The sequence below is a fragment of the Lactuca serriola genome, chromosome 3, assembly GCF_051521515.1.
Source record: "Lactuca serriola cultivar US96UC23 chromosome 3, Lser_US96UC23_V15, whole genome shotgun sequence".
Classification (NCBI taxonomy): Eukaryota; Viridiplantae; Streptophyta; class Magnoliopsida; order Asterales; family Asteraceae; genus Lactuca; species Lactuca serriola.
In genome coordinates, this window is record NC_136410.1 from 182,834,493 (window position 1) to 182,861,349 (window position 26,857).

The following is a 26,857-nucleotide window of genomic DNA, read 5'->3' on the forward strand; positions in this document are numbered from 1 at the left end:
CATCTTCCTTTATACAATGAAGATGACAGTTAAAAGTTTGTTACATACAAAATGGCGCCAAAACAAGTGGTTATAAGACATAACTGATTCTTACATCACAATGACGTCAGAACCTGTTTTTGGCCGGAAATGCATGTCTAAACTCTTTTTTGTAATAGAAATCCATTTAGCTTTTGGGGCGCTACACATTAATCCTGTCCGCTGACCGGTCAGTGGAACCATCGCTAGACCCAGACAAAAATGATGTACCTTGGAACCTGGTATCCAGGGAGACTGCCTCCAAACTCCCATATTATCGAGTTCACATTTATCATTCCGAGTGTGCACCCTGCACCTTTGCCTCGGAGGATAAATAAAACTCTTAACATATCTCAAAATTAATAATAACTACACTATATACTCAAATGTTGATAACATTAAAATCACCAACAAATTATATTATAAAATTATAGTATGTATATCATTTTATTTTTGAATAAATGAAAAAAAACACATCTTTTTGATGAAATAAAAATCATCCCAATAAAAGAATCCTATTCCATGAAAAATAGTATACTCCATTCTTTCGTGGCATGATTTTTCATTCATCATATTTTAAAAAAATAAAACGATTTATCAATTTCGATACTATTATTTGTTTTGTTTTGACGGTGAAGGTTCGATCTGAAACAAGTCACATACGACAGCTGTTCTGTACGATTCTCCATTTAGTTTGTACACATCGGCAAGCTATGGCGGATTAGCCGAAGGCTTATCTGTTCCTCTTACGACACCGTTTCCTTTTCCAAATTTCTTTTACATTTTCCTTCCATCTTCTTCAATTAGTTCTTCCTCGACCAGTTTTCGAGCTTTTCTTTTTCTACGAAACCCTAGGTCCGTACTTCTTATCAATTTCTCCACGTGTTGTTGTGCTTTGTTTTGATTTCTTACTCAATTCAAGTTCTTTTTTATCGATTTTCAAAATTTGATGTCTGAATGACTGAATTATGTGAGAGAATGCGTTCTTTTGGTTTGTACTAATGTTCATGTATTTTGAGTTAATTAGTCGTAATCAGAATCAGTTTGTGAAACTGGAAATGTAAAGATCATGTTTTTCGAAGTGATTTTGATGTTATTGTCGGTAATTTGGGATTTTACGCCGTCTTAGTTGACTCATGTTGACATTAGTCAATGATCACACAATGCACAAAAGAAATGTAGCTTGAATTGAGCTCAGGAACCTGATCCATTCGACATTGTAGATTTATCATATGGAGTTTTAATATTTTGAAGTTCACATTAGCAGATTGTTCTACATAAGTTTTTAATAGATGAATTATACTTTTTTGGTCATGGATTTGTAAGAAATTGGCACTTATAATGATTTGTACATTGTGAGAAATTGGAATTTTTGATTATGTTTGAGAATTGAGATAGTGATAGGATGATAAAGTTGCTTTGAAACAAGTTCTTCTTTGATAATTTAGCCGAAATAACTTTTAATTAGTATCATAGTAATTAATGTACTTCATCTTTTCATTATTTTATTGAATCTTGATGGTGTTTCTCTTTCTAATATTACAGGATTGGGTTCATCAAGTTTTTCTTTTAGAACACCAAATTGCTACATGTAATACACTAGACAACTTCTCATCCCATCATCCCAACAATTTACCCATTCAAGCAAATTATCAGTTCATAGATTGTTAAGTCTATTTAGATCATTGTTTGATAATAGCTTTAAAGGACTTGTGTAGAAGACACTGAATATTCATATGATGAAGTAGTTTTGTAGCTGGAGTTATAGAGTATATATCCAAAAGGAACAGAAATGTTACCATGTTGGAATGAGTTGACCATCAAGTTGACCTAGCACCTAAATGCGTTTAGGGTATCTTTTGGTAACAACAGTTTTATGTTTATGATTTGGAGAGAAACATGGAAGTACCAAAGGAGAGGTTTCCTTTGAATGCTGAGGATTACAAGGTATATGAAGAAGTTGGTGAAGGAGTTAGTGCCTCTGTGTACAGGGCGCTCTGTGTTCCCTTGAACAAGATAGTTGCAATCAAGGTTCTTGATTTGGAGAAGTGTAATAATGACCTGGTACGTTGTCTTTTTTTCCCTACCCAAGTAAATTTTTTTTATTGAGTGCTATATACAAGGTTATCGAAATAGTGAAATGATACAACTACGATCAACGACACCATTGTAATTGCCTTTGCCACATCAACATTGTATGGATGCCATAGTTATGGGTGTATATTGTTGAACACAACTTTTTTGTGGAAAACATAAATACTTTTTATTAAGACCGCCCAAGAAAAAATTACAAGACCAAGAGATTAGGGACTCACACTATAAGACTACTTTAAGATTTTTTTGAGGACACCCTTTTAGAGACTACTACACTTTGCTTTCTTGGATACAAAACTTCAGTGAGGGTGGAGGGTATTTGACAACACATTTATCCTCTGTTCGGCTCTTCCAACATAACTAGATATTGTTACACATTTCTAGATTTCCCAAACACTTCTACATTTTATTAGGGAGCTTCTACTAATAGTAGGTTACTTAAACTTCTTTATAAATGGGATTTTAGACTCTGTTGGGCTAGTGATGATCTTTTAACATATATTTATCTTTTCAATTAAAACAGGATGGCATACGTCGTGAGGTACAAACCATGAGCCTGATCAATCATCCAAATTTATTACGGGCATACTGTTCTTTCACAACCGGCCACAACCTTTGGGTTGTTATGCCGTATATGGCTGGCGGGTCATGTCTTCACATAATGAAAACTTCTTTTCCAGAAGGTTTTGAAGAGCCTGTCATTGCTACATTGCTTCGAGAAGTCCTTAAAGCATTAGTCTATCTTCATGCACATGGACACATTCATAGAGACGTGAAGGTATTGTCACTTTGAATGATAGTCTCATAGTCATTAGTCATATGCATTCGATTACTACTTATTAATCTCGGTTAGTTAATTTCTTCAGGCAGGGAATATATTAGTTGATTTTAATGGCTCTATAAAGTTAGCTGACTTTGGAGTATCCGCATGCATGTTTGACACTGGGGATAGGCAACGTGTTAGAAACACCTTTGTGGGAACTCCTTGTTGGTATGTCTCACTTTTACCCCTTCAACTTTTCCCTTTTTTTTTTTATATTTGTCATTTCTTTTGTAGGATGGCACCGGAGGTCATGCAACAATTACATGGGTATGACTTTAAGTAAGTGGTGGATTTATATATAATTTACTATTCTACTATATTTCTTTTAGCAAATCATTTAGCTTTTTAGACCTATTTATTCATAGGGCAAAAGCAAAATGCAGAAAAACACAACTATTTATCTACCAGCATTCAGAAAAACCCTTACATTTTGTTTATATACAGAAAAACCCTTACATTTACATTGGGGTTAATGTGAAATGTTAACTGAAAATGTAAGGGTTTTTCTGAATGCTGGTAGATAAATGATTGTTTTTTTTTTCTGTATTTTATTTTTGCCCTTATTTATAAGCTAAAATCCAAATAATCACATTGTGTATAAACAGAGCAGACATCTGGTCATTTGGAATCACAGCACTCGAACTTGCTCATGGCCATGCACCATTTTCAAAGTATCCTCCAATGAAAGTAATTAATTCATATCTCTTTTTTACTTTTGTTTTCATTTATAAAATTAGGTAGTGTCTGTTATGATGGAATCAAAGAAGGAATGGAATGAAACAATCCATTCCCGAAGGAATGTGATTCCTTCAATTTCATTAATTTTCATCTTTATTTATGTAAATTTTGATTACACAAACTTTTTTAGTTTTATGAAATAATGCTTCTAAATTTGTTTCATTTCCACAGGTTTTGCTTATGACTCTACAAAATGCTCCACCAGGTCTTGATTATGAAAGGGACAAAAAGTTTTCAAAGGTTTGTTCAACTTCCAACATCCAATATCCAAATATATAAAATATTATTATGCTAATTTTTATAATAATTTGCAGTCTTTTAAAGAAATGGTTGCTGCATGCTTAGTGAAAGATCCAAAAAAACGTCCTTCATCTGAAAAGCTTTTAAAGCATCCTTTCTTTAAACAAGCAAGAACACCTGATTACCTTCAACGTACTATACTTGATGGTCTTCCTCCTCTAGGAGATCGTTTTAGGATGCTAAAGGTTTTTTTCTTTTCAAAATTATTTTTTTTAAAAAAAAAAAAAATTTAATTTTGTAAGCTTTTTTTTTTGACATGTTTGTTGTTTTCAGGCAAAAGAAGCTGATCTTCTTCTACAGAATAGTGAATTAAATGGAAATAAAGATCATTTATCACAGGTGACATGGCGTTTTCATATAAGATTATGTTTATCACTTTTTATTAAAATAACTATTTTCTCTCTCATCCTAATCCTTTTTTTTTTTTTTTTTTTTTTTTTTTTTTTTTTTTTTGTAATTTATTAGCAACCCAATCCAGCACAAACTTGTATTGAAAAATTATTATTGTTAATTAGTTTTTATTCTATGTAAGATAATTAAAGAATGTATACAAAGTATTATTTCATTACAAAACAAATTAAGGTATTCTTTTTTAAATATAAAAACAAACTAAAAGAAATAGAAAATTGCGAGTTTTCGGATTGTACATGAAAGTATGCCAATGTTGGTCTCTATTATGGAGAAAAAAAAAAGTACGAATCTTGTTTTTTTTTATAAATTTTTTTTTGTTTTATTTGTGACAACTAAACATAGTCTATTTGGTAACATGCAGCAAGAGTATATTCGGGGAATAAGTGCTTGGAATTTTAATTTGGAGGACTTGAAGAATCAAGCTGCACTTGTACACAATACTCAAATAATAATCTATCATTTTTTTTTTCTTTTTATAATAACATGCTTAATGTTTCTTGTAATTTTTGCTTTCTTTGAGGACAGATTCAGGACTATGATGAAAATTCAAATGCAAATGATCAAAATTCAAGTTCAAATTCAAAGCAAGAAAACGGATTCAATGATGTTGGATTACAATTAGAAAAGCCATTATCCCCTGAGATAATACCTAATCATTCGGATGATGCATCCCACCTTGAGGTATCATGTTCTTTCCAAACTGAATTCATTATGAGATATTTAAAATCAAACTTCTTTAATTTGTAGGATGAAATTGATGAAGTTCCTAATTTGGAGGATTCATTCGCATCATTTCCTATGAAGCCTCTTCAAGCACTCAAGTAACATCATATTTAGCATCAATTTTAGTTTCATTAATTTGTTTATTATAGCACTATAAAATTAATTAAACTTTTATAATAAAAATTTATAAGTATTAATCAATTATTTTAAATAAGTCATTTTAAATAAATTATTAATTAAGAGATATATCAAATTTCTAAAGTTATTATAACTTCAAATTTAACATATAATTAAAAAAATGTAAATTTGAGTTTTGAAATAAGTTGCCTAATATATCTACATGACACATGGCATAATATTAATAAGGAGTTGTATTAGAGTGATACTTGGCAAAAGGAGATTAAAACTATTCATTTATTAGAATAGGGTAAATAAGGATTTTATTTTCATATCTACCTATTATCATATTATACTTTGAAAAATCTATCAAATTATACAAATGTCATATTGTCATATCCAAATATAAAGCAATTTTCATTCATATAATGGCATAGACTTTTCAAAGTACAATATTCTCATAAGAAAAAAGTTAATACAATATTTGAATATAAACTAGTAATTATTAGGCATAAAATTTTGTTTTGTTTTTTATAATTTATAATATTTGTATGCAGGGGATGTTTTGATATTGATGAAGATAGTGCAGTAGATGAAAAATTATTAGATACTGAAGAAAATGGTATTGAGAATCAAGATTTGAAAAAATCCTTACAACAACCAATTATTATTGGTCCAAAAAAACATTCAAGTGGTTCACTTCTACCTGATAATGTCTTCTCTTCTAAGAAGTTAATTGGCGACTTTGAGAGGTAAAAATAATTAATATATAGACAAATTTACGTAAATGATCCCCGTAGTTGGCAAAAAATATCACTTCAAGTCCTTAATATATATATATATATATATATATATATATATATATATATATATATATATATATATATTGCTTGTGAAATGACCAACTTACCCTTCTTAAAAAATTTGGTTATATTCATGGTGAGAAAATTTGTATTCTGTGTGGCTTTATTTGTAGGGTTAAATCTCAAAAAAGACCTTATATTTTGTGTTTTTTCTGGATTAAACCTCAAATTTATTTTTTGCCTGAAAAAGACCTTGTGTTTTTTTTCCGAAAAAACTCTTAACTATGTATTTTTTTTTTTCTGAAAAAAAAAAACCTCAACCTTCTAAATGTTTCCAAATAAACCCTCAACTTTTTAAGTTTTTCTCGAAAAAACCCTCACATTTTACAATTTTTTTTTTGGAAAAAAATTGACTAATAGGGGTCAGATCGGAAAAAATGAAAAAATACGAGGTCTTGTTCAGGCAAAAAATAAATTTGAGGTTTAATACATAAAGAACACAAAGTATACGGTTTTTTCTGAGATTAACTCTTATTTGTAACTTTTATTTGAATAAATATTTGGATAGTAATTTATTTCTTGAATAATATGAAGAGAATCTACACAACCGGGATTTCGAGTTGAGCGCAGTTATAGTGGTCCATTACAAAGTCGTCAAAAGAATAACACAGCTAACTCTTTTATTACTAAAGGTAAAAAAATTCTATTTTTAAATCTTATTAGTTAGTTAATTTTTTATTTTCTAATTTTCTAATTTCTGTTTTTTAATAATATAGAGGATGCATCAGAGGAAGCTGTGGTGCAGCGAAAGGGACGTTTTAAGGTCACATCAGCAGATCTCAGTCTTAAGGTATGCAATTACTTATTTTTTTTTTTTTAAAAAAAAAACCACTAAACAAAACTTTGAATTCTATAAAAACCATGAGAGTTTGAAAACTGTTTCGTTAAACCACTTGAATAAAATTTTCTTTTCAACTTAACCATCGAAAGTTTGAATTTAAAAAAAAACATTTTTCACCCAAAAAATATCCTTCCATTTGTTATTTACAACTCACTAGTGGAAGAAACCTACAGTGGTTTTTTTTGGAAAAAAAAATACAAACTTTTAGTGGTTAAAACAGAATATTTTTTTTGGGGGTTAAACCGAAAGTTAAGTGGTTTTTATGTAATTTTTCCCTTTTATAATGTCAAATTTTACCACACAAATTTGGCATTTTTCTCCCATTGCTTAGATAGTATAAACTGTTATTGTTATTGTTATTGTGTAATAATTGTTTTTGTTTTGTACTTGAGGCTCCTGTTAATAATTCAAATTTAAGTGGAATTACTAGTCCACCCGCATCAAGTATAGCTACTTCACTTCTTCCATCTTTGCAAAGCATTTTGCAACATAACGCATTGCAAAGGGTATGTATGTATGCATCTCATCATCTTCAATTCCATCTAATAACTTTTTCCAATTTCCTTTTTTTCTTTTTTTTTTTAAATAAACTTCCTTTGGTTATTCAGGAAGAATTATATAAATTAATCAAGTTCGTGGAACAAGTCTCTGGTATCATTGGTTTCCCAATTCAAAAAACATATCTTCTGTTTGTGCTTCTAACATTTGAACCTAACTTTATTTATTTATTTTTTTTTAAATCTTTGTATTAAGGCAATTGCATGGAGTATGGGGAGGCGGGGCCCAATGAATCATCACAGGTAATAGGCCCCTTGTCCGTAGGGTCTATATATATATATATATATATATATATATATATATATATATATATATATATATTGCTACATGTTTTGATTTTGAAAATCTATTGGCAGACCCCTCTTTCTTCTCCAAGGGAAAGAGAATTACAGTCTCAAGTGATCCAATTACAACAAAGGTATCAAATGCCGATTTACTATTCTCAATTTGCATTATATATATATATATATATATATATATATATATATATATATATATATATATATATATATATTCCTAAAATAATCTAAAAATTACTTTAAATTTCAGAAACGGGACTCTAGCTGAGCAATTGCAAAGACAGAAGATGAAAAATGCTCAGGTATCTCCAATTTTTTTTTACCAAAAATAACAATATACTTTATTTTCTTACTTATAATATCATAGAAGATGAAAAATACTTTGTTTGTTAGTAGTGTTACATATTGCTATTATCAATAAAAAAAATTTAAGTATGCTGTTATGCTTATGTGTGCTGTAATTACAGAAATGGCCCCTGGTATAATGGAATAGTTACATGTTTAGTCCCCTAGATTAATCATTACAGTTTTGATTCCTGTAGTTTTCCATTTCAATAATTACATTTCGCACCCTGTAGTTGTTAATCGAAGATAATTATAGTTTTAGTCCCTGTAGTTTTGAATTTGTAGATTTGGTCCCTATAGTTTTTAATTTCAAAAATAACACTTTCAGTCCCTGTAGTTTATAATTTTCATTAGTTACAATTTTGGTTTTGGTAATCCACGGCGTCCCCACTAGTTACTATTAATGGTAAAAATGTAATTATGCTATTATCATGGGTAAAAAATAAAGTATTTTGCCTATATTAGTAATTGTGATATCATGTTTTTTATTTTTGTAGTTGGAAATGAAACTTAGTGATTTGATGAAGAAAGAAAACATACAAGAATGATTCTCATGATGACAATAACGATGATTTACATGTTTCGATGCATTCATGTGTCAAACTTCTTTGACACATGGCGAGTGGTAATTTTATCTTGTAAAAGTGTAAAATATTTGTGAATATAAACTTTACTATTGTTGTAATCATGTTACTTTAAATATTGAAATTCTTTTAGTTTTGGTGTTATAAAATTTATAATCTTATTCGAAGTATACATTTTAAATTTGATATATGAATCTTATCAAGATGATTTGTTTACCAATGAGATAAATGAGATTACTACTACTTCACACTTTTAACTAAGTGAGATGATAAAGTTGATAGGCCTTTAAGGGGCAAAAATACATTTACTAAAAACTAGAAATGACCATGTGTAGGGAGCAAACCTACAAATATACAAAATTGATGTGGCCAAAGTGTGAAAACAGAAAAAAAAATGGAGACGAATATGGCAATATATTATGGGGGAGTAATCTGTAAATTTTGTACTAGGTAGGAACTATTTTTGTATCTTTTCTTAAACACATAGACAATTTGTGAAAAAAATAAATTCATAAGGAGTTTTTCTGTAAATTATAGGGACATATTTTATAATTAATTTTCTACATTGGGTAAAATTTGCCAACATACCCAAATGTTAAAGATAGGGTCTGTTTTTGTAAAAAACACCAAACAGGAACCTCTTCTGTAAATTATAAAATTATAGGGACTAAATATGTCAGTATTTAAAATTTTTGCTGAAAAAATCTTAAATATAAAAACTTTACTATTCATAAGCCATTTGTATTTAATATAGAGTAAATTACACGAATGGTCCCTATGGTTTGGGGTAATTTGTGGGTTTGGTCACTAACTTATTTTTTTAACTCGGAAAGTCCCTACTGTTTGTTTTTGTTACGCGCTTGGTCCCTATCTTACCTAAAAATACTATTATTTAAATAGAGAAAAATGACGGGGTAGGTAAGGTAATGTGAGGGGATGAGGTTGATGGTGTGTTTATTTAAATAAATTAAAAAATCAAGGGCAAAATAAGTTTTTTAGGTAAAACAGGGACTAAACGCGTAACAAAAACAAACAGTAGTGATCTTCCAGGTTAAAAAAATAAGTTAGGGACCAAACGCGCAAATTACCCTAAACTATAGGGACCATTCGTGTAATTTACTCTTTAATATATTAATATAATAGGGAATCCAATGATTTGGTTAACTATTCGAAATATATTGTTAGATTTGTTTTTCAGTTATTTTGATTGATAGTTATAAGGCAAATTCCATAAGAATCATTTTAGTTTGTTTTTGTTTTTATATTTTTGTTTTCTGTTTAACTACTGCAATAATTTTTTTTTTTTAAAAATCCACTACATAAACTTTGAATTTTGTAAAAATCACTTCAGTTTGATTTTTTTTTTCGATGGTTTAACCATCGAACAAATGTTTCTTTTTTATATAACCATGATGTCTTAATTGAATTACTCAGCAGTCAACAAAAGTCAATACTGCTCATTTTCACAGCAATTAGAAGATGAATGTTCACTTCTCTCTAATTTGAAAAATCATACTGATTTCATCACATTGTCAACAAAGATTAACTTTTATATCATATCTTGTAATTTGTGTGCCTCAAATAAATATCAGTTGTCATTTACAAAGAAAAGATTTATTAATGGAAATTTCAAACATACATTTGTTCTTCATTTTATTTACTACTTTTCTTCAAAATTTATACAACTCTACTAATTTCCGCTAGTGTCATTGTTATTGAGAATCAATGATCCCAAGCAATCCAAACTTGAATCTTCAACTATAGCCAACTGGAAACAAAAATAAAAAATAAAACTGCCATGTTTTCTTCAACTTGAAAAAAAGTTACCATTGAAATTGATAATGGAACAACTATAATTCGCACAAGTTTGCTAACTAGAGCAGTGACCAGTCTAGAACATAAAACAACATGATTCGCTATTTAAATGAAATCAATAAAAAAATCAAAGATAGGCTTTGAAAATATTGATTTATGCATATTTGTTTTTGCCAAAAACATTAAGGTGGTTAACTTAAAATATTTAAGGTAGTTCACAATTTATATTTTTATATAATCCTTTATAAAAATAAAAAAATAGGTGGGTTGAGTGACCCAGCTTTGACGTATGTATATGTATCCTCGCCACTGAACTAGAGATGTGGAGAAATCCATTTCGATGACTGCTAAGGAAATCAAAGAGCTCAAACAGAAGGTAAAAATCGGTTTTTTAAGATAGACTACTTATGAAGCTCTAAATAAATGTTTAACATTTGAATGACCACCTTTTGTCAAAAATAGAAAGGAGACGTGCATGATATGGTTGCAACTTGCAACATCCATTAATGGATCAACAGTTGATGTGTTTGTATGGTCTTATGAAAGTTGGTACTAGAAGCAATTTGTCCCAAGATATGTGATTGTTAAAGTAGATATAATAAAAGAAAAGATGTTTGTCATAGAGAATGGAAAGGTAATTTTAAATGAATCGGTTGTTATTATCCCATAATAGATGGAATGAGTAGCTTAGAGGAGGAAAGCTAGGATTTTGTTGTAAGTAACATGTTTGCTTGAGGTATCCTTTTGTTGTGAGGTAGAACATATTAAACAATGGTGTCGCATATGTGTATTTGGTTTGTTTAACTTGTTAGTGTTGCTGGAATAGCATGAAACAATATTTGAAAATAATTATTATAAATGCATAAAATTTTTGGTTTAAAATCATAGTTTTACAGCGTTTGAACCTTCCTATGTCCAGGGAAAATAATTCAGAACAGCATCCCCGATCAAAAAAAAAAAAGGATAACCGGATGGCAGGGAACGATAGCAGCAGAGAAAAAAAAAAGATCAAGAACATACCTGATTGTCGATGGCTTCCAGGGACGATGGCCAAGGGAGAACAGGAATTGTGATCGGCAGCAACAACAGGTGAAGCAAACGATGGGATTTGAAGGGTTTATGGGTTTTATGTATAGTTTATTGAAGGGTAATTCGGTAATTTCTGAATCATTAAAAATAAGCAATAAGCAATAAGCAATAAGCATTGCTTTCATAGCTTATTAAAGTCAGCTTATTTTGTTTATTCTTACCACAATAAGTTGATTTTTTAAGCATCCTATCCAAACATTTAAATTAGCTTATTGTGGTGAGAATAAGCAATAAGCTAATAAGCAGTCATTTTTTTCCTATCCAAACACCCCCTAAATGCAATGTGGCTGGAAGGGTGTTTTTTTTGTTTTTTTTTTTTTTTTTTTTTTTTTTTTTTTTCCTTTTTGTAATCATAGTTTTTCCTTTTCCCCCCTCTTTCCTTTTTCCCATTTAACCTCCAAGCAATTAACATTTGCCGAAAAATGTCAAAATCTCGCACATAATTACAAAAATGCCATACTATCTCAGGAGATATTGACGATAAATAAAATAAAATCTCCACCTTTTATTTTTTCAATTTTGCAATAAAGATTGGACCGTGTAGTTCTCACTTATTTTTGAGTTCTCACTCGATCCAATTTATATATATATATATATATATATATATATATACATATATATATATATATATATATATATATATATATATATATATAGAGAGAGAGAGAGAGAGAGAGAGGTTCCGTTGAGATTAAAAATATAATATAAATTTTGAGATTCAACCTCAGCCATATATTTCACATCTGTCGTTCTAACCCTCCGGCGTACCAGCACGACAAGGTTGTTATAAACATAAAGGATTATATAGCACCTTTCTCCTTCGCCACCATCACCACCACCACAACTGCCACCACCTCTGACACCAGCTGACCCCACCACTGTCACCTCCTCACTTATACCACTGTCACCTCTGTCACCACCACCTCTTCAGCCACCAACTGTCATAATCATTTATGATTACTCAGTCTGTGAACATGCATATATGTGTAATCATTTATGATTAGGCATACCTTGTTGCTGCCGGTACGTTGGAACGTTAGAACGACAAATGAAAAATATATGGTTGAGGTTGAATCTTAAGATCTCTAATTTTTTAATCTCAACTGAACCGTTCCATATATATATATATATATATATATATATATATATATATATATATATATATATATATATATATATATATAGTTCAAATGAGAATACTATTTAATGTGAGAACACTACTTTATGTTACTATTCTAATATGAAATTTAATATGTATAGTATTGTAGTAATTATAATATGAATATATTCAATTTTATATTGCTATTCTACTATAAAATTTAGATATATATGTAGTAATTTAGTAAATTCTTGTGAATGTTAAATATGTGATTGTTCATATATTCGGTGATGAATAATGTCATAAAGTTGTACATACAAAATTTTAATGTGAATATTAATGTGTGATTGTTCGTATATTTGTTGATGAATAATGTCATATCGTTGTATATATACAAAATTCATAATAAAATAATAACATAAAGTAGTGTTCTCACGTTCTCACATTAAATAATGTTCTCATTTGAACTTAACCCTATATATATATATATATATATATATATATATATATATATATATATATATATTTATTATTACTATTTCTATAAATAAATAGATTCAATATAATAATAATATTTTTTTAAAATGTTGAAATCTTTAAGCTTAAAGTATAAATAGTAATACAGTATTAAATTTGATGTTATACAAAATACTTAACGATAATTACAATTAATCAATGCATGAGTAAAAAGTACCTTCTCTCTGGCTTTTGACTCGCCCTTTTAATCGTCCATGACCGACCGAGTCTATGTTAAATCCTGAGATATGTGCAAATATATCTCGATTCTCTTTTCTCTATGCTACGTGATATCAACCGCCGAGTACACCACCACAAATGGGGGAAGCTTCACCAGCACCTTCGATATTCAAGAAATGATAAACTTTCACCACCATCGCATCAAAGTCGTCGCCTCTAAGAACCCTAACCCTAACCAATGTTCACAGCCACCACCACTCGGCTTAAACGCCATTATCGGTAGTTTGTTTGATGTAGGTGTGAAATTCATATCTACGTCCACCTCTTCAATGGTTCTAGATTCCAGGTTTGATGACGTTTTTATGAAGAACAAACCGAGGAGAACAAGCTCGCACCCTCACTATATGGAGGTCAGAGGCATCCATGGACCGATTATGAAACCCTAGATCCAAAAAATGTCGCCGTGACTCGCACTCTCCTCCCTTCACCTCCTTCTGAGGAAACAGGCGTGACACAAATCCAAATTTCAGATCTTCTAAAAGTCAGACAAAAACAAAACTTTCAATATGGTACCACTTCAAATTCAGAATCAAAACCCTTTGCAACCAAAGTAAGTTTCTTTTAATATGATTTTTCATGTTTCTAAAATATTTGGTTTTGATCAGGTTTCTGCTTATGGATTTGCAGGAACGTACTGAGAATGGTGAATGCTTATGGATCTACTAGAAAGTTACTTTATATTACTTTTTGGTTCTGGTTCTGTTCCCTTGTCTCCTCTCCCTCGTATTTGTTCTAGAATCACCCTATATGATAAAATATATTAATTTGTGTGAGAAGTCTATGAAATTAGGATTTCTTGAAAGATGAAGAATATATGATTTCTTGTATTTGAATCCCTAATTTGGTTTTATATTTGTTATTATGAAAGGAACTTTAATTATTGTACTATTGCTTAATTATTGATGATATCTTTCTTTATTGCAGATGCATAGACTTCAAAAAATTGAAAAGTCTTGCCCTTAGTCATCCTCAAGATTCCTCTTTTAGCAAATTCGTTCTTACTCTGACCCTCATTTAAATGATAATTTAAGTTAATGCTTCTAGAATCACCAAGTTGATAATATTCTTAAGTAAGAAACCAACCTAAAGAAACATTAGATGTAAAGTTGATCTAATTTTTCAAACATGCTACATTTTAACTTCAAGTCTGATAACTTTTTTCATGTTTCATACCAAGTAGGGTATAGGGTAAGAACATCAAGATATGAAAGCTATGGGTGAGTTTCACCATGTAAGATGTGTGTGATGCTTGATGGGCTTGCTTATGGTTAAAAGGATAGAAGGGTCTCAAAGGAAGCTGAAAGGGCTTTATCTAATTCAGACGACATAGATGCATCATCCTGTCATTAATTTCACTGTTATTTTTAGGTTAATCACATCCAAATCTCTTTATGTAGGTGTATGCAGTCTAAAAAATGACGTTTTCATGATATGTGATGGTGAACACGGGTAATGACTGATTGATGGAGGATTCAGTTGGCACATATCCTAATGGGCCGTAACTCCACAACACTTTTTTAAATCACTATTTCCCATATTTTTTTGATCAATTAGGTTTCCAATAGGGGTGCCAAATCGTGCTATCGTTTCGTGTTTCTGTCTGACACGACACGACAAGGTTTTTGGTAACACGAACACGACACGATGTCGTGTTTTTTTTAACTAACACGAAAACGAACGAATTAAAAAACGACAAACACGACACGACACGAAAAATATAACATATACTAAAAACTAGTTTATTTAATGAATACTTTATGAAATATAACACGATAAACACGATAAAGAACTGCTAAATTGTGTCAATTTTGTGTCGAATTTTAAACACGAACACGACACGACATCGTGTTTTTTACAGCTAACACGAACACGACACGAACACGAATTCAAATTTTAGTTTCGTCCCAATTTCGTTTCGTGTCGTGTATTTTTATCATATCGTGTCATAAACTGCCACCCCTAGTTTCCAAACATTTTTCAGAACAACAGTTTGAAACTTTTTATTTTCAATATGATTTGAGACCTGAAAAATGCTCCCTTTCCCTTATTTTGGATGTGCCTATCTTAATGTTCATAATTTTATAGGAAGCGAATGGACTTGATGGCTAAAGATATCTCAGTCATTGAATTAACTTCAAGAAAATGTCTCTTGAAAGATTAAAAAGTTTACTTAATTAAGTGACAGGATCAAGTTATTTTAATTAAGAAAAAATTATTCTTGAATCCGCAAAAAGTTCAATTTAAGCATCAAATCTTTTTTTTTTTGTATGAAATAACTGCTATTAATTGGTGGCTTACTGTTATCAACTTTAATGTAACTTTGGGGCCTTGGTGCAAAGATTGATGAGTAACCTGAGCGAGCATGATCCTTTACCAAGTAATGCTTTTCTTGAACCCAATCAAGTGAAAGTCTCGTAACTTTATTTCGTTAGTTTTGTTTTAAAATCTGTTAATGAACTAACAAAAAGATGATTACGAACAAGATAGTTGTGAGCATTTGAATTTTATGATTGATTGATCAACATGCATGTAATATGATGGTTTTCAGTAAGAAGGGAGAGTCGGCACATACCAAGCTTCAAAAGCCTAACTCCAGTTCCTACTATTGAGAGGATAAAAACTTGGTTTGCCAATTCAACACCGAGAAATATGGCCAAGTGTTGCAACTATCTTGTCCAAGTATTGATTTTATGGATATTTATTGTATATTGAGAGGTGGTGGTAACATGTAACATGTTGCAGAAAATAAAATATGCATAAAGGATTACAATACTTATCTCCGCCTTTAATTTTCTTTTAATTCCATAAGATACATAAAAGCATGATCTGATAAAAGTGAAATAACTTTGGGAATTCTATAATTACATATATTTCATAAAAAATAAAGAGACATTGAATCTTTATTAATCATACAACTACACTTACTCAAACTACAATGCAATAACTAGATATATTTAAAAAATATAGCATTTTGATTAGAAAGCAATTCTATAATATATATATATATATATATATATATATATATATATATATATATATATATATATATATATATATATATATATATATATACTAGGCGAATGCCCGCGCGTTGCGCAGAAACACCTATATAGTTGCAGTCTTTACACATATATGCTTTTTTTTAAATATAACAATAGTTTTTAAATTTGATATAATAACTTTTATAGTAAATTGATATAATATATTTATTATTTTGAATTATATGATAATATATACATCTATTATAACTTCATAATCTCAATCGTTTGAATGACTTCTATCTGCGAGTTACACATGAATAAAATTAAATATAATATATGATATAATGTTATTTATAGTTGTTGTTATTATTAATTAGTTTTTTAAAATTTATTTGCTTAATGTTTTAATTTCTAACATTATAATTATTTAAACATCAAACATTAATTTTTAATTTTAAAGGTAACAATATAATCATTTATTATAGAGTTATTTTAAACTATTGTTATTGTAAGTTATTTTAAGCTACCTATTTAAAAACTTTTAACGATTATAAAAATAGCTTTGGGAAATATTTTAATTAAATCGAGATTACATTTTAGTTTTTTGCATTTATCACTACAATTTATCAATTTTAACTATTTACAAAATATTCTTTGGTTTTTAAAGTGAACTGAAATTTATATTTAAGTTGACATTGTAATGTTAAATTTAAGTTAACAATTTAAGTATTTTGTCAAAACTGTTCAAAAGTTGTAGCTTTAAACTGACAATGATTTACATATAACAACATATTAAATCTAATAAATTAAATATAATATTTTAGAAGTTAAACACATAACTTTATAAGTAGAAGTAAATATATTATTTTAAAACTGAAATTTAGTTTATTTATGATTACACTTTAGGTTTGATATTTGTTTAACCTTATTAACTAACTTATAATCAATATTAGAAAGACGCTACAATTTATCACTTTTAACTATTTATAAAATATTATTTGGGTTGTTTGAGTTAAACTTAAATTTATATTTAAGTTGACCCTGTAATGTTATGTTTAAATTAATAATTTAAGTATTTTATACCAATTTGTCCAAAATTGTATCTTTAAAATGATAATAGTTTATATCTAACAATATATTAAAACTAATAAATTAATTATAATATTTTAAAAGTTAAAAAAATAACTTTATAAGTAGAAGTAAAGATATTATTTTAATATTGAAATTTAGTTTATATATGATTACACTTTAGGTTTGATATTTATTTAACCTAATTAACCAAATTATAATTATTATTAGAAAGAAATTGAAAAGTCATGGGAGTTTCAAATGAATGTGGTGAAAGGAAAAATACATGGGAGTTTCAAATGAATATGGTGAAAGGAAAAATGCTTCCTTTATAAGTATACTAGGTGAATGCCCGCGCGTTGTTGTTAAATTTGATATAATAATTTCTATATACTATATTGATATAATATATTTATTATTTTGAATTATATGATAATACATACATTTATTATAACTTCATAATCTCAATCGTTTGAATGACTTCTACCTGCGAGTTACACATGAATAAAATTAAATATAATATATGATTTGATGTTATTTATAGTTGTTTTTATTGTTAATTACTTTTTTAAAATTTATTTGCTTAATGTTTTAATTTCTATCATTATCATTATTTAAAACATCAAACATTGTTTTTTATTTTAAAGCTAACAATATAATCATTTATATAGAGTTGTTTTTAACTATTGTTATTGTAAGTTATTTTAAGCTACTTATTTGAAAACTTTTAACGATTATAAAAATATATTTAAGAAATATTTTAGTTAAATTGAAATTACAATTTAGTTTTTGCTTTTATCACTACAATTTATCACTTTTAACTATTTACAAAATATTCTTTAGTTTTTTTAAATGGAACTGAAATTTATATTTGAGTTGACATTGTAATGCGCAGAAACACCTATATAGTTAAAGTCTTTACAAATATATATTTTTTAAAATATAACACTAACGTTGTTGTTAAATTTGATATAATAATTCGTATATAAATTTGATATAATATATTGGCTATTTTGAATTATATGATAATATATAAATATATTATAACGTCATAATCTCAATCGTTTGAATGACTTCTACTCGCGAGTTACACATCAATAAAATTAAATATTATATATGGTTTAATATTATTTATAGTTGTTATTTTTAACTAATTTTTAAAAATATATTTGCTTAATGTTTTAATTTCTATCATTATAATTATTTAAAACATCAAACATTATTTTTTGATTTTAAAGGTAACAATATAATCATTTATATAGAGTTATTTTTAACTATTGTTATTATAAGTTATTTTAAGCTACCTATTTGAAATTTTTTAACGATTATATAAATATATTTAGGAAATATTTTAGTTAAACTGATATTACAATTTAGTTTCTTGCATTTATCACTATAATTTATCACTTTTAACTATTTACAAAATATTATTTGGTTTTTTTAGTGGAACTGAAATTTATATTTAAATTGACACTGTAATGTTATATTTAAATTAACAATTTAAGTATTTTGTCCAAACTGTTCAAAAATTATAGCTTTAAACTGCTAATGGTTTACATGAAACAACATTTTTAATCTAATAAATTAAGTATAATATGTTAAAATTTAATGAAATAACTTTATAAATAGAAGTAAAGATATTATTTAAAAATTGAAATTTAGTCTATTTATGATTACACTTTAGGTTTGATATTTATTTAACCTTATTAACCAACTTACAATCATTATTAGAAAGACACTACTCCCTCCGTCCTAAAATTATAGTCCATCTTTCCTTTTTGGTTTGTCCCAAAATAATAGTCCACTTCTAAAATTAAATAATATTTTTACCAAAATACCCCTCATTATTACTTAACCAACTAAGCATTTAATGGAACATTAAATGCAAAGGTAAGGACAAATCTGTCATTTTATTAAATAAAGTTAGTGGTAATTAATGTTTTTTTTTAATCTGTGTGTTTTTTTGTCTATGGACAATAATATTGGGACGGAGGGAGTACAATTTATCACTTTTAACTATTTATAAAATAATCTTTGGGTTGTTTAAGTTAAATAAAATTTATATTTAAGTTGAGCCTATAATGTTATATTTTAATTAATAATGTAAGTATTTTATACAAATTGTTCAAAAATTATACCTTTAAAATGATAATGGTTACATCCAACAATATATTAAAACTAATAAATTAAGTATAATATGTTAAAAGTTAAAAAACATAATTTTATAAGTAGAATTAAAGATATTATTTTAATATTGAAATTTAGTTTATATATGAGTACACTCTAGATTTGATATTTATTTAACCTAATTACCAAATTATAATTATTATTATAAAGAAATTGAAAAGTCATGGGAGTTTCAAATGAATGTGGTGAAAGGAAAAAAGAATGGGGGTTTCAAATGCATGAAATTTAAGAAAAAATGCTAGCTTTATAAGTATGTATGATAATGAAATGATATATATATATATATATATATATATATATATATATATATATATATAAACAAAGTAAAATATAACATTTAATTAAAAGCAATTCTATAATATATATAAACAAAGTAATATTTTTTGCTTTTGACAAAAATGACATCATTTACAAATCTAAAGTCAACCAAAACAAAGCGTCGAGAATTATTTGGTCTAGAACCGAAAAATCCGAAAATCAAATTGAACCGAAATCGATTTCAGATCAAATAATATTCAAATTCGGTTTTCAGTTTGGTCTGAGACTAAACCTAATTATAAATTTGGTTTTTCGTGCGAGATTTGGTCTCATAAAATTTAGACCAAAACGAACCGAAAAACTGAATTTCATTAGCAATTAATTAAAAACTATATATCTATTATTTTATATATTAATTTTTTTAAAACAATCAATATAAACTAAAAGACATTTTAGCCCTTTTAGAGTTTTGGCAATTTAGGGTTCACTTTTCATGACACATTTTGTCATGCAATTAACGCCCTACAAGGACGCTCAAGCTACAAAATGACAGTACTGCGGATAGTCTCGGCTCAGTACCTTGAAATTTGGAACTTTTTAATTTATGTTTGGAAAATTGCAACACTAATTTTATTTAAGATAATATTTGGTTTCCTCGGTTTCCGAACCAAACTAAACCGAATTAGAATACGGTTTTCGGTTTGGTCTAGACGAATTTAAATTCGATTTGGTTCGGTCTTCACTAGATTTCGATTTTTGGCAAAAATAGAATCATGCTCATTAATTCTCTTTGTCCATTCTAAAATTTATTTTTGTAAAATATAAAATTGAATCTTCAACAAAGTATAAACATACGGTTTGCTACACCCGTTCCCATTGAAAAAAAAGTCATGTGGTCATTATTGTTTGCTTCTATTGCTCTTGGTTTTTAATATGCTTGACCCAAAAACCATTTATTTTATAATATAGTCCACCCCTACACCATCATCTCACTCATTCATTATTGTTTCAACATCCTTTGAAAGCTTACCTTCTCATCTCAGTTTCAACAACCCATGGAAACACACCTAAAACCAAAAACACCTTTCCCACTTGAAAATCAAAAAAGCATAGTTATATTTGTTGCACACCCTTCCGAAGAATTTAATCATGTAGTAGTTTACACCTTAAACATTGTATATCAAGAATATAAAATGTTCCCATATAAAACTACTAGCCAAAGAAAGCGATTCACTATAATAAATTATTTGACAATTGTGTAAGAGAAAGTAAGCGTAAATAAAAAAATTATTTACTAAAATAGATTATTTTTCAATAGGAAATTATTCAACAAAATACTATTCATTGTCCAACGAAAGGAAACTAATGTCCAAATGAAGATAATCTTCACTGCCGGATCGTGTTGGTGCTATTCGTTGTCGCAAAACCGACCGATGACAGTATGAGTGTTCCTATAAATATACATGTTTTCATATGAAAGTAAATTGTCTAAAGAAACTATTTGTCACCGCCGTATTGCGCGGGTACACCACTAGTATATATATATATATATATATATATATATATATATATATATATATATAGGATATAGATCCGGTAAAAAAAATTTTTTTGTAGGAAGGTAAGAAGTTTCTTTTGTACATATTTTTTTGACGAACAAAATAAATGAATCACTAGATGATTCATTTGTAAGATGATTCACTAGAAAAATTTTCAAAAAAACATTTTCATGATTCATTTTTAAGTAAATTAAGAAAATATTCATTTTTATGACAATTTTAGTGAATAACAACAAAATCATTGTATAAATGAATCATCAACATGTTTTTTTGAATCATCTTACAAATGAATCATGTGATGATTCATTTTTTTTGTTTGCTAAAAAAATATGTAGAAAAAAAACTTCTTACCTTCCTACCAAAATTTTCCTTCTTATTTGATCTTGACTCTCTCTCTCTCTCTCTCTCTCTATATATATATATATATATATATGGAACGGTTTAGTTGAGACTAAAAAAATTAGAGAATGTGAGATTAAATATCAGCCAATGGAACTTAACGTCAACTGTTAAATGATTAAGGGGTACAATAAACTTTAAATTAATGTTCAGAAAGCGGACACCTTCCTTCTCTAAAAATCATCATATCGCTAAATCATCGATTTTCAGTATCAGTCACGTAATCATATCATCAAATCTTCAACAGTTATTCAATATAATAAAAAAGATCCTATTTTTACTGAATCTGTTATCAAATTAATCGCAATCTTCAAATAAAAAAATGATCGAAACAGAGCATCAGTTCATATCCTCATAAATACGAGATACAATCCTCAAATCGAAGAAACAAGCACCTCGCAATCATAAACATAGCATTTAAAAATTGAATCAAAATCAATTTTCATAAATGATGTCGAATCCAAAAGAAATTGACAAGACGATCGCAACTGATACTATTATAGCTGAAATCAATTCATCTCGTAACGACGAACAAATCGATTCAATTTCTTTCACTTCTGAAGAACTTCAAAATATGATTCGTATTGAAGGTACAACTAATTCGTTTTAATACTACATGTTACATTACAGTTTCTACACTTCATTCTCATTCTTTTATTATACAATACAAATTATGAAAAATCATATATGATTATACAATACAATATGTGATTTAATCATATAAGGATGAATAATCATATATGACTTTTCATATATATGATTATTCATATGTATTTATAGTTTGTAATTATAATTTATCATATATGTTTTCAAATTGAAATCTATATTAATATTATATTTGGATGAATAATCATATATGATTATACATCATAAAATATGATTAATCATATATTACAAACTACAAATACATATGATTAATCATACATGCTTAAACAATATCAAGTATGATTATTTATAAATTAATACGTATAATCATTTATGATTACACAGTATATTATATGATCGATCATATAACACAATGTACAAATACATATGATATAACATCTAATAATATATTAATATCTAAAATCATATATGATTTTTTATACTAAAATATAAATACATATCGTTAATCACATATGATTATTACAACATAAAATTATATAATAACATATTTGTCATTCCCTTCTTTTATCAGGTGAAAGTTCCAATTCAACAAATGAATCATATTGCAGTAACATAATTGAAGAATCTAAATATAAACCAGATGTCCCTATAGAATTTGTACCAGTTGTAAACAGTGTTTTCAAATCACTAAAATTGGCAGTAAAAATGTATACAAATTATGTAGAAATGGCAGGTTTTCATACAAGACTGAGTAGCCAATCAAAATACAATAGCCAAATAATAAAAGAAAAATATGTTATATGTAATAGGGGTGGCAAGGATAAACCAAAACCTTGTGATACGTTGGCTACAAGTTCTATCAAGAGGAAACCAAATTCAAACAAGATAATTACTGGGTGTACAACAAAGACTATATTTGAAAATGTTTATGGAACAACAGATTACAAAGTTAAGAAATTCTTTGAAATGCACAACCACTCACTGGAAAGTATCGAGGAAAGACCTTATACAACAAAAGCAAGAAAGATGTCATATTCTGAAAAAGAGTTTGTAGTACGTGAATGAAAAGCTAAAATTGGTCACACAATGGCTCACAAAATACGAGCAGTTTTGAAAGGAGGATATGAATATGTAGGGGCGAAGGTAACAGACTAAAAAAACTTGAGGAGAAGAGTAAATAGAATCTTATGTTACAAGGATGCTAAAATAATGATAAACAAAATGAATGATCGTAGAGATCATTACCCAAATTATTCATTTGAGTTCCTACGTGATGGAGATCTGTTGGCTGCTATGTTTTGGGCAGATGAAAGACAAAAGACTTTTTATGCAGAGTTTGGAGAAGTTATATCTTTTGATGCAAATTTTAGAACAAACAAGTAAGTTAATGTATATAAATTCAAACATACTATTAATCAAATATGATTGTACTAAACACATTTTCTTTATATAGGTATAAAATGGTATTTGTTCCATTTATAGCAGTTGACCACCACAAGAAATCAGTTACTGTTGGTGTTGGGTTGCTGAGTAGCGAGACAATTGAGTCGTATGTATGGGTGCTTAAAGCTTCTCTTAGAGCTCATGAAGGGAAAGCACCAAAAATTGTTCTAACTGATCAAGATGCAACAATAAAACAAGCAGTGGAATCTGTCTTACCAAATTCAAGACACAGATTATGCATGTGACACATAATGAAAAAACTGCAAGCAAAGGTATAATAAAAATACATTATATAATCATATATGATTATATAGTATTATGACAGATGATTCATATATGACTTATCAGATATCATACTATATAACCATATATGATTAATCATATATGATTAACTATTCTAATAATATGAATTATCAGATACCATACTTACTGTATAAACATATATGATTACATAGTATGTAATATGATAATACAGTATATAATCATATATGATTATATAATCATATTATTAAAATACTTAATCATATATGATTGATATAATGATATATAATTAAGTATTTTAGTAATATGATTATATAATCATATATGATTATATATGATTAATCATATATGATTATAATAATATAAGTTATCATATATCATACTATGATTATGATGATACAGGATATAATCATATATGATTATATAATACGATTATATAATAATATATGATTAATAATATATGATCAATCCTACATTACAATACATATATGATATATTATTAATCATATATGATTAATCATACATATATGATATATGATTAATCATATATGATTATATAATCATATATGATTATATAATCATATATAATTAATCATATATAATCATATATGATTACATTACATATATGATATATGATTAATCATACATGATATATCCTACATTACAGTAATCATATATGATTACAGTACATATATGATATATGATTAATCATACATGATATATCCTACATTACACTAATCATATATGATTACTCATATATGATATATCCAAATAGGTATATAATTTATACTTATATAAGCAAAGTTGTTCATTCATAGGTTACTGGCGATTTATTTATAAACAAGACTTTAAGAAAAGATTTAACAAGCTTGTTTGGAGCATGCGTATCAAACCTGATGAATTTGAAAAGAAGTAGGATTTGAATATTAATGAATTCAATCGGGAAGATGAAAGATGGTTCAATGATATGTTTGAATTACGTGACAAATGGATACCTGCATACTTCAGTGACACAAGAATGTCTGGATTGATGAAAACCACTTCAAGATCAGAAAGCATGAATTCCTTCTTCAACACTTACTCTCAATCTGAAAATTTAATTTTACATTTCATGATGAACTGTGACACAACAATTCAAAAACAAAGAAATACACAACAGGAGCTTGATCATCAAACAAAGAAGGCGGTATATAAATTTATTTCACCACGACCAATAGAAAAACATGCTGCAAAAGTTTATACAAGTATATTTTTTTATGAAGTACATAAAGAAATCTATAAAGGTTCCTGGTACTGCCAATACAAACATATTGGAACAAAAAATGGATGGGAGTTATACAAAGTGGAACAACTGAACAAAAACAGTGATCTAAAAACAAAATTTGAGGTAATATATTCTTATTTTAAATTTTGTTGAATCAGCACATAATATAAAAAATATTCAGTTATGATTATAAAACACTTAATGCTTTAACCGCTTTTGAACAGGAAAAAATAAAACTTCCAACCAATGATGTAAAATGTACTTGTGAACACTTCAACCGCTTTGGGACTTTGTACAGACATGCATTCAACATACTCATGAAACATGGAATTAAGGAGATACCTGAACAGTACATTGAGAATCGTTGGAGAAAGGATGTGATATCAATGCATTATAATTTTGGTAGACATGTATATGATATAGGAGACATTAAAATTAACAGATCTGTCAATCAAGCATACTACAACTTTGAAGCATGTCTGGAATACGTAAGAAAAAATAAAGAAAAAATGGATTTGTTTGTTAAGAAAACAGAAAGCATGCTGAAGGAATATGAAAACGATCCTACAAATGAATTATAGAAGAATAGGACAGGTGTTGAAGAGGTAGGAAAGCTTATGGGCATATCTATTCCAAAAGACATTAACATCAATGTTCCAAATGTTCAAAGCAATAAAGGATGCGGAAAGAAAAGTAGAATTCAAAGTGCAGCAGAAATAGCGTATAAAAATTCAAACAAGCAAACAAGAAGATGCTCAGGATGTGGAGAAAGGGCTCCTCATAACTTGCGGACATGCCTAATCAAACTTGCAGCAAATCAATCATCAAAAGCTACATAGATATATACTGCTTTAATCAGTAATGAATAAGTCATAATTTTTTTTTTCAAAATAATATACTTTTTGTTTAGTACACTTTACTCGTTTTATAAAATAGAATTTACTATGATTTTGTCTACTGGATTTAATCTACTTTGATAATTCTTTCTTTGATTTGATAATATATACATTCATGATTAAACTTTTATTAAATGTTACTACAAGCATTTAAGATTACATATAACTATTATTCAATACATGTAATCATTACACATAACCATATACAATATTCATCTGTATAATCATAAAATATTATGTAATACTACTTCATATGTTTTTTTTAATCATAAATGATTAAAAATATGATTACACATAAAAACATCTAATCATTACATATAACCATATACAACAACATCGTTCCTAACAAATATACAACACTGCTCATAAAAAATCTAAAGATAACATATTCATCATCATAGAATAACATCAAACATGATAAAGTCTTCAATAACAAAAAATTTCACAAGTCTCAAATATCAC

General features: G+C 27.8%; 2 protein-coding genes and 1 long non-coding RNA gene across 3 annotated transcripts; all 3 read left to right on the forward strand.

The window, feature by feature from the left end:
* Positions 1-646: 646 nt before the first annotated feature.
* Positions 647-8,881, forward strand: LOC145093428 (uncharacterized). Its single transcript, XM_079031554.1, has 21 exons — positions 647-873; positions 1,564-2,082; positions 2,636-2,890; positions 2,979-3,103; positions 3,170-3,214; positions 3,541-3,622; positions 3,845-3,913; positions 3,988-4,158; positions 4,247-4,312; positions 4,746-4,814; positions 4,910-5,065; positions 5,132-5,205; positions 5,782-5,976; positions 6,622-6,719; positions 6,804-6,877; positions 7,321-7,434; positions 7,537-7,579; positions 7,682-7,728; positions 7,843-7,904; positions 8,036-8,087; positions 8,628-8,881. The coding sequence occupies exons 2-21, from the start codon at positions 1,918-1,920 to the stop codon at positions 8,676-8,678; spliced, it is 2,013 nt and encodes a 670-aa protein (XP_078887680.1). The 5' UTR covers positions 647-873; positions 1,564-1,917; the 3' UTR covers positions 8,679-8,881.
* Positions 8,882-13,556: 4,675 nt separating this feature from the next.
* LOC145093429 (uncharacterized) lies at positions 13,557-14,361 on the forward strand. The gene is made up of 2 exons (XR_013702867.1): positions 13,557-14,023; positions 14,101-14,361. It is a non-coding gene; the product is annotated as an uncharacterized LOC145093429 (long non-coding RNA).
* Positions 14,362-25,202: 10,841 nt separating this feature from the next.
* LOC145095920 (protein FAR-RED ELONGATED HYPOCOTYL 3-like) lies at positions 25,203-26,338 on the forward strand. Its single transcript, XM_079033731.1, has 3 exons — positions 25,203-25,622; positions 25,724-25,987; positions 26,081-26,338. Exons 1-3 carry the CDS (start codon positions 25,203-25,205, stop codon positions 26,336-26,338), a joined length of 942 nt encoding a protein of 313 aa, XP_078889857.1.
* The last annotated feature ends 519 nt before the right edge of the window (positions 26,339-26,857 follow it).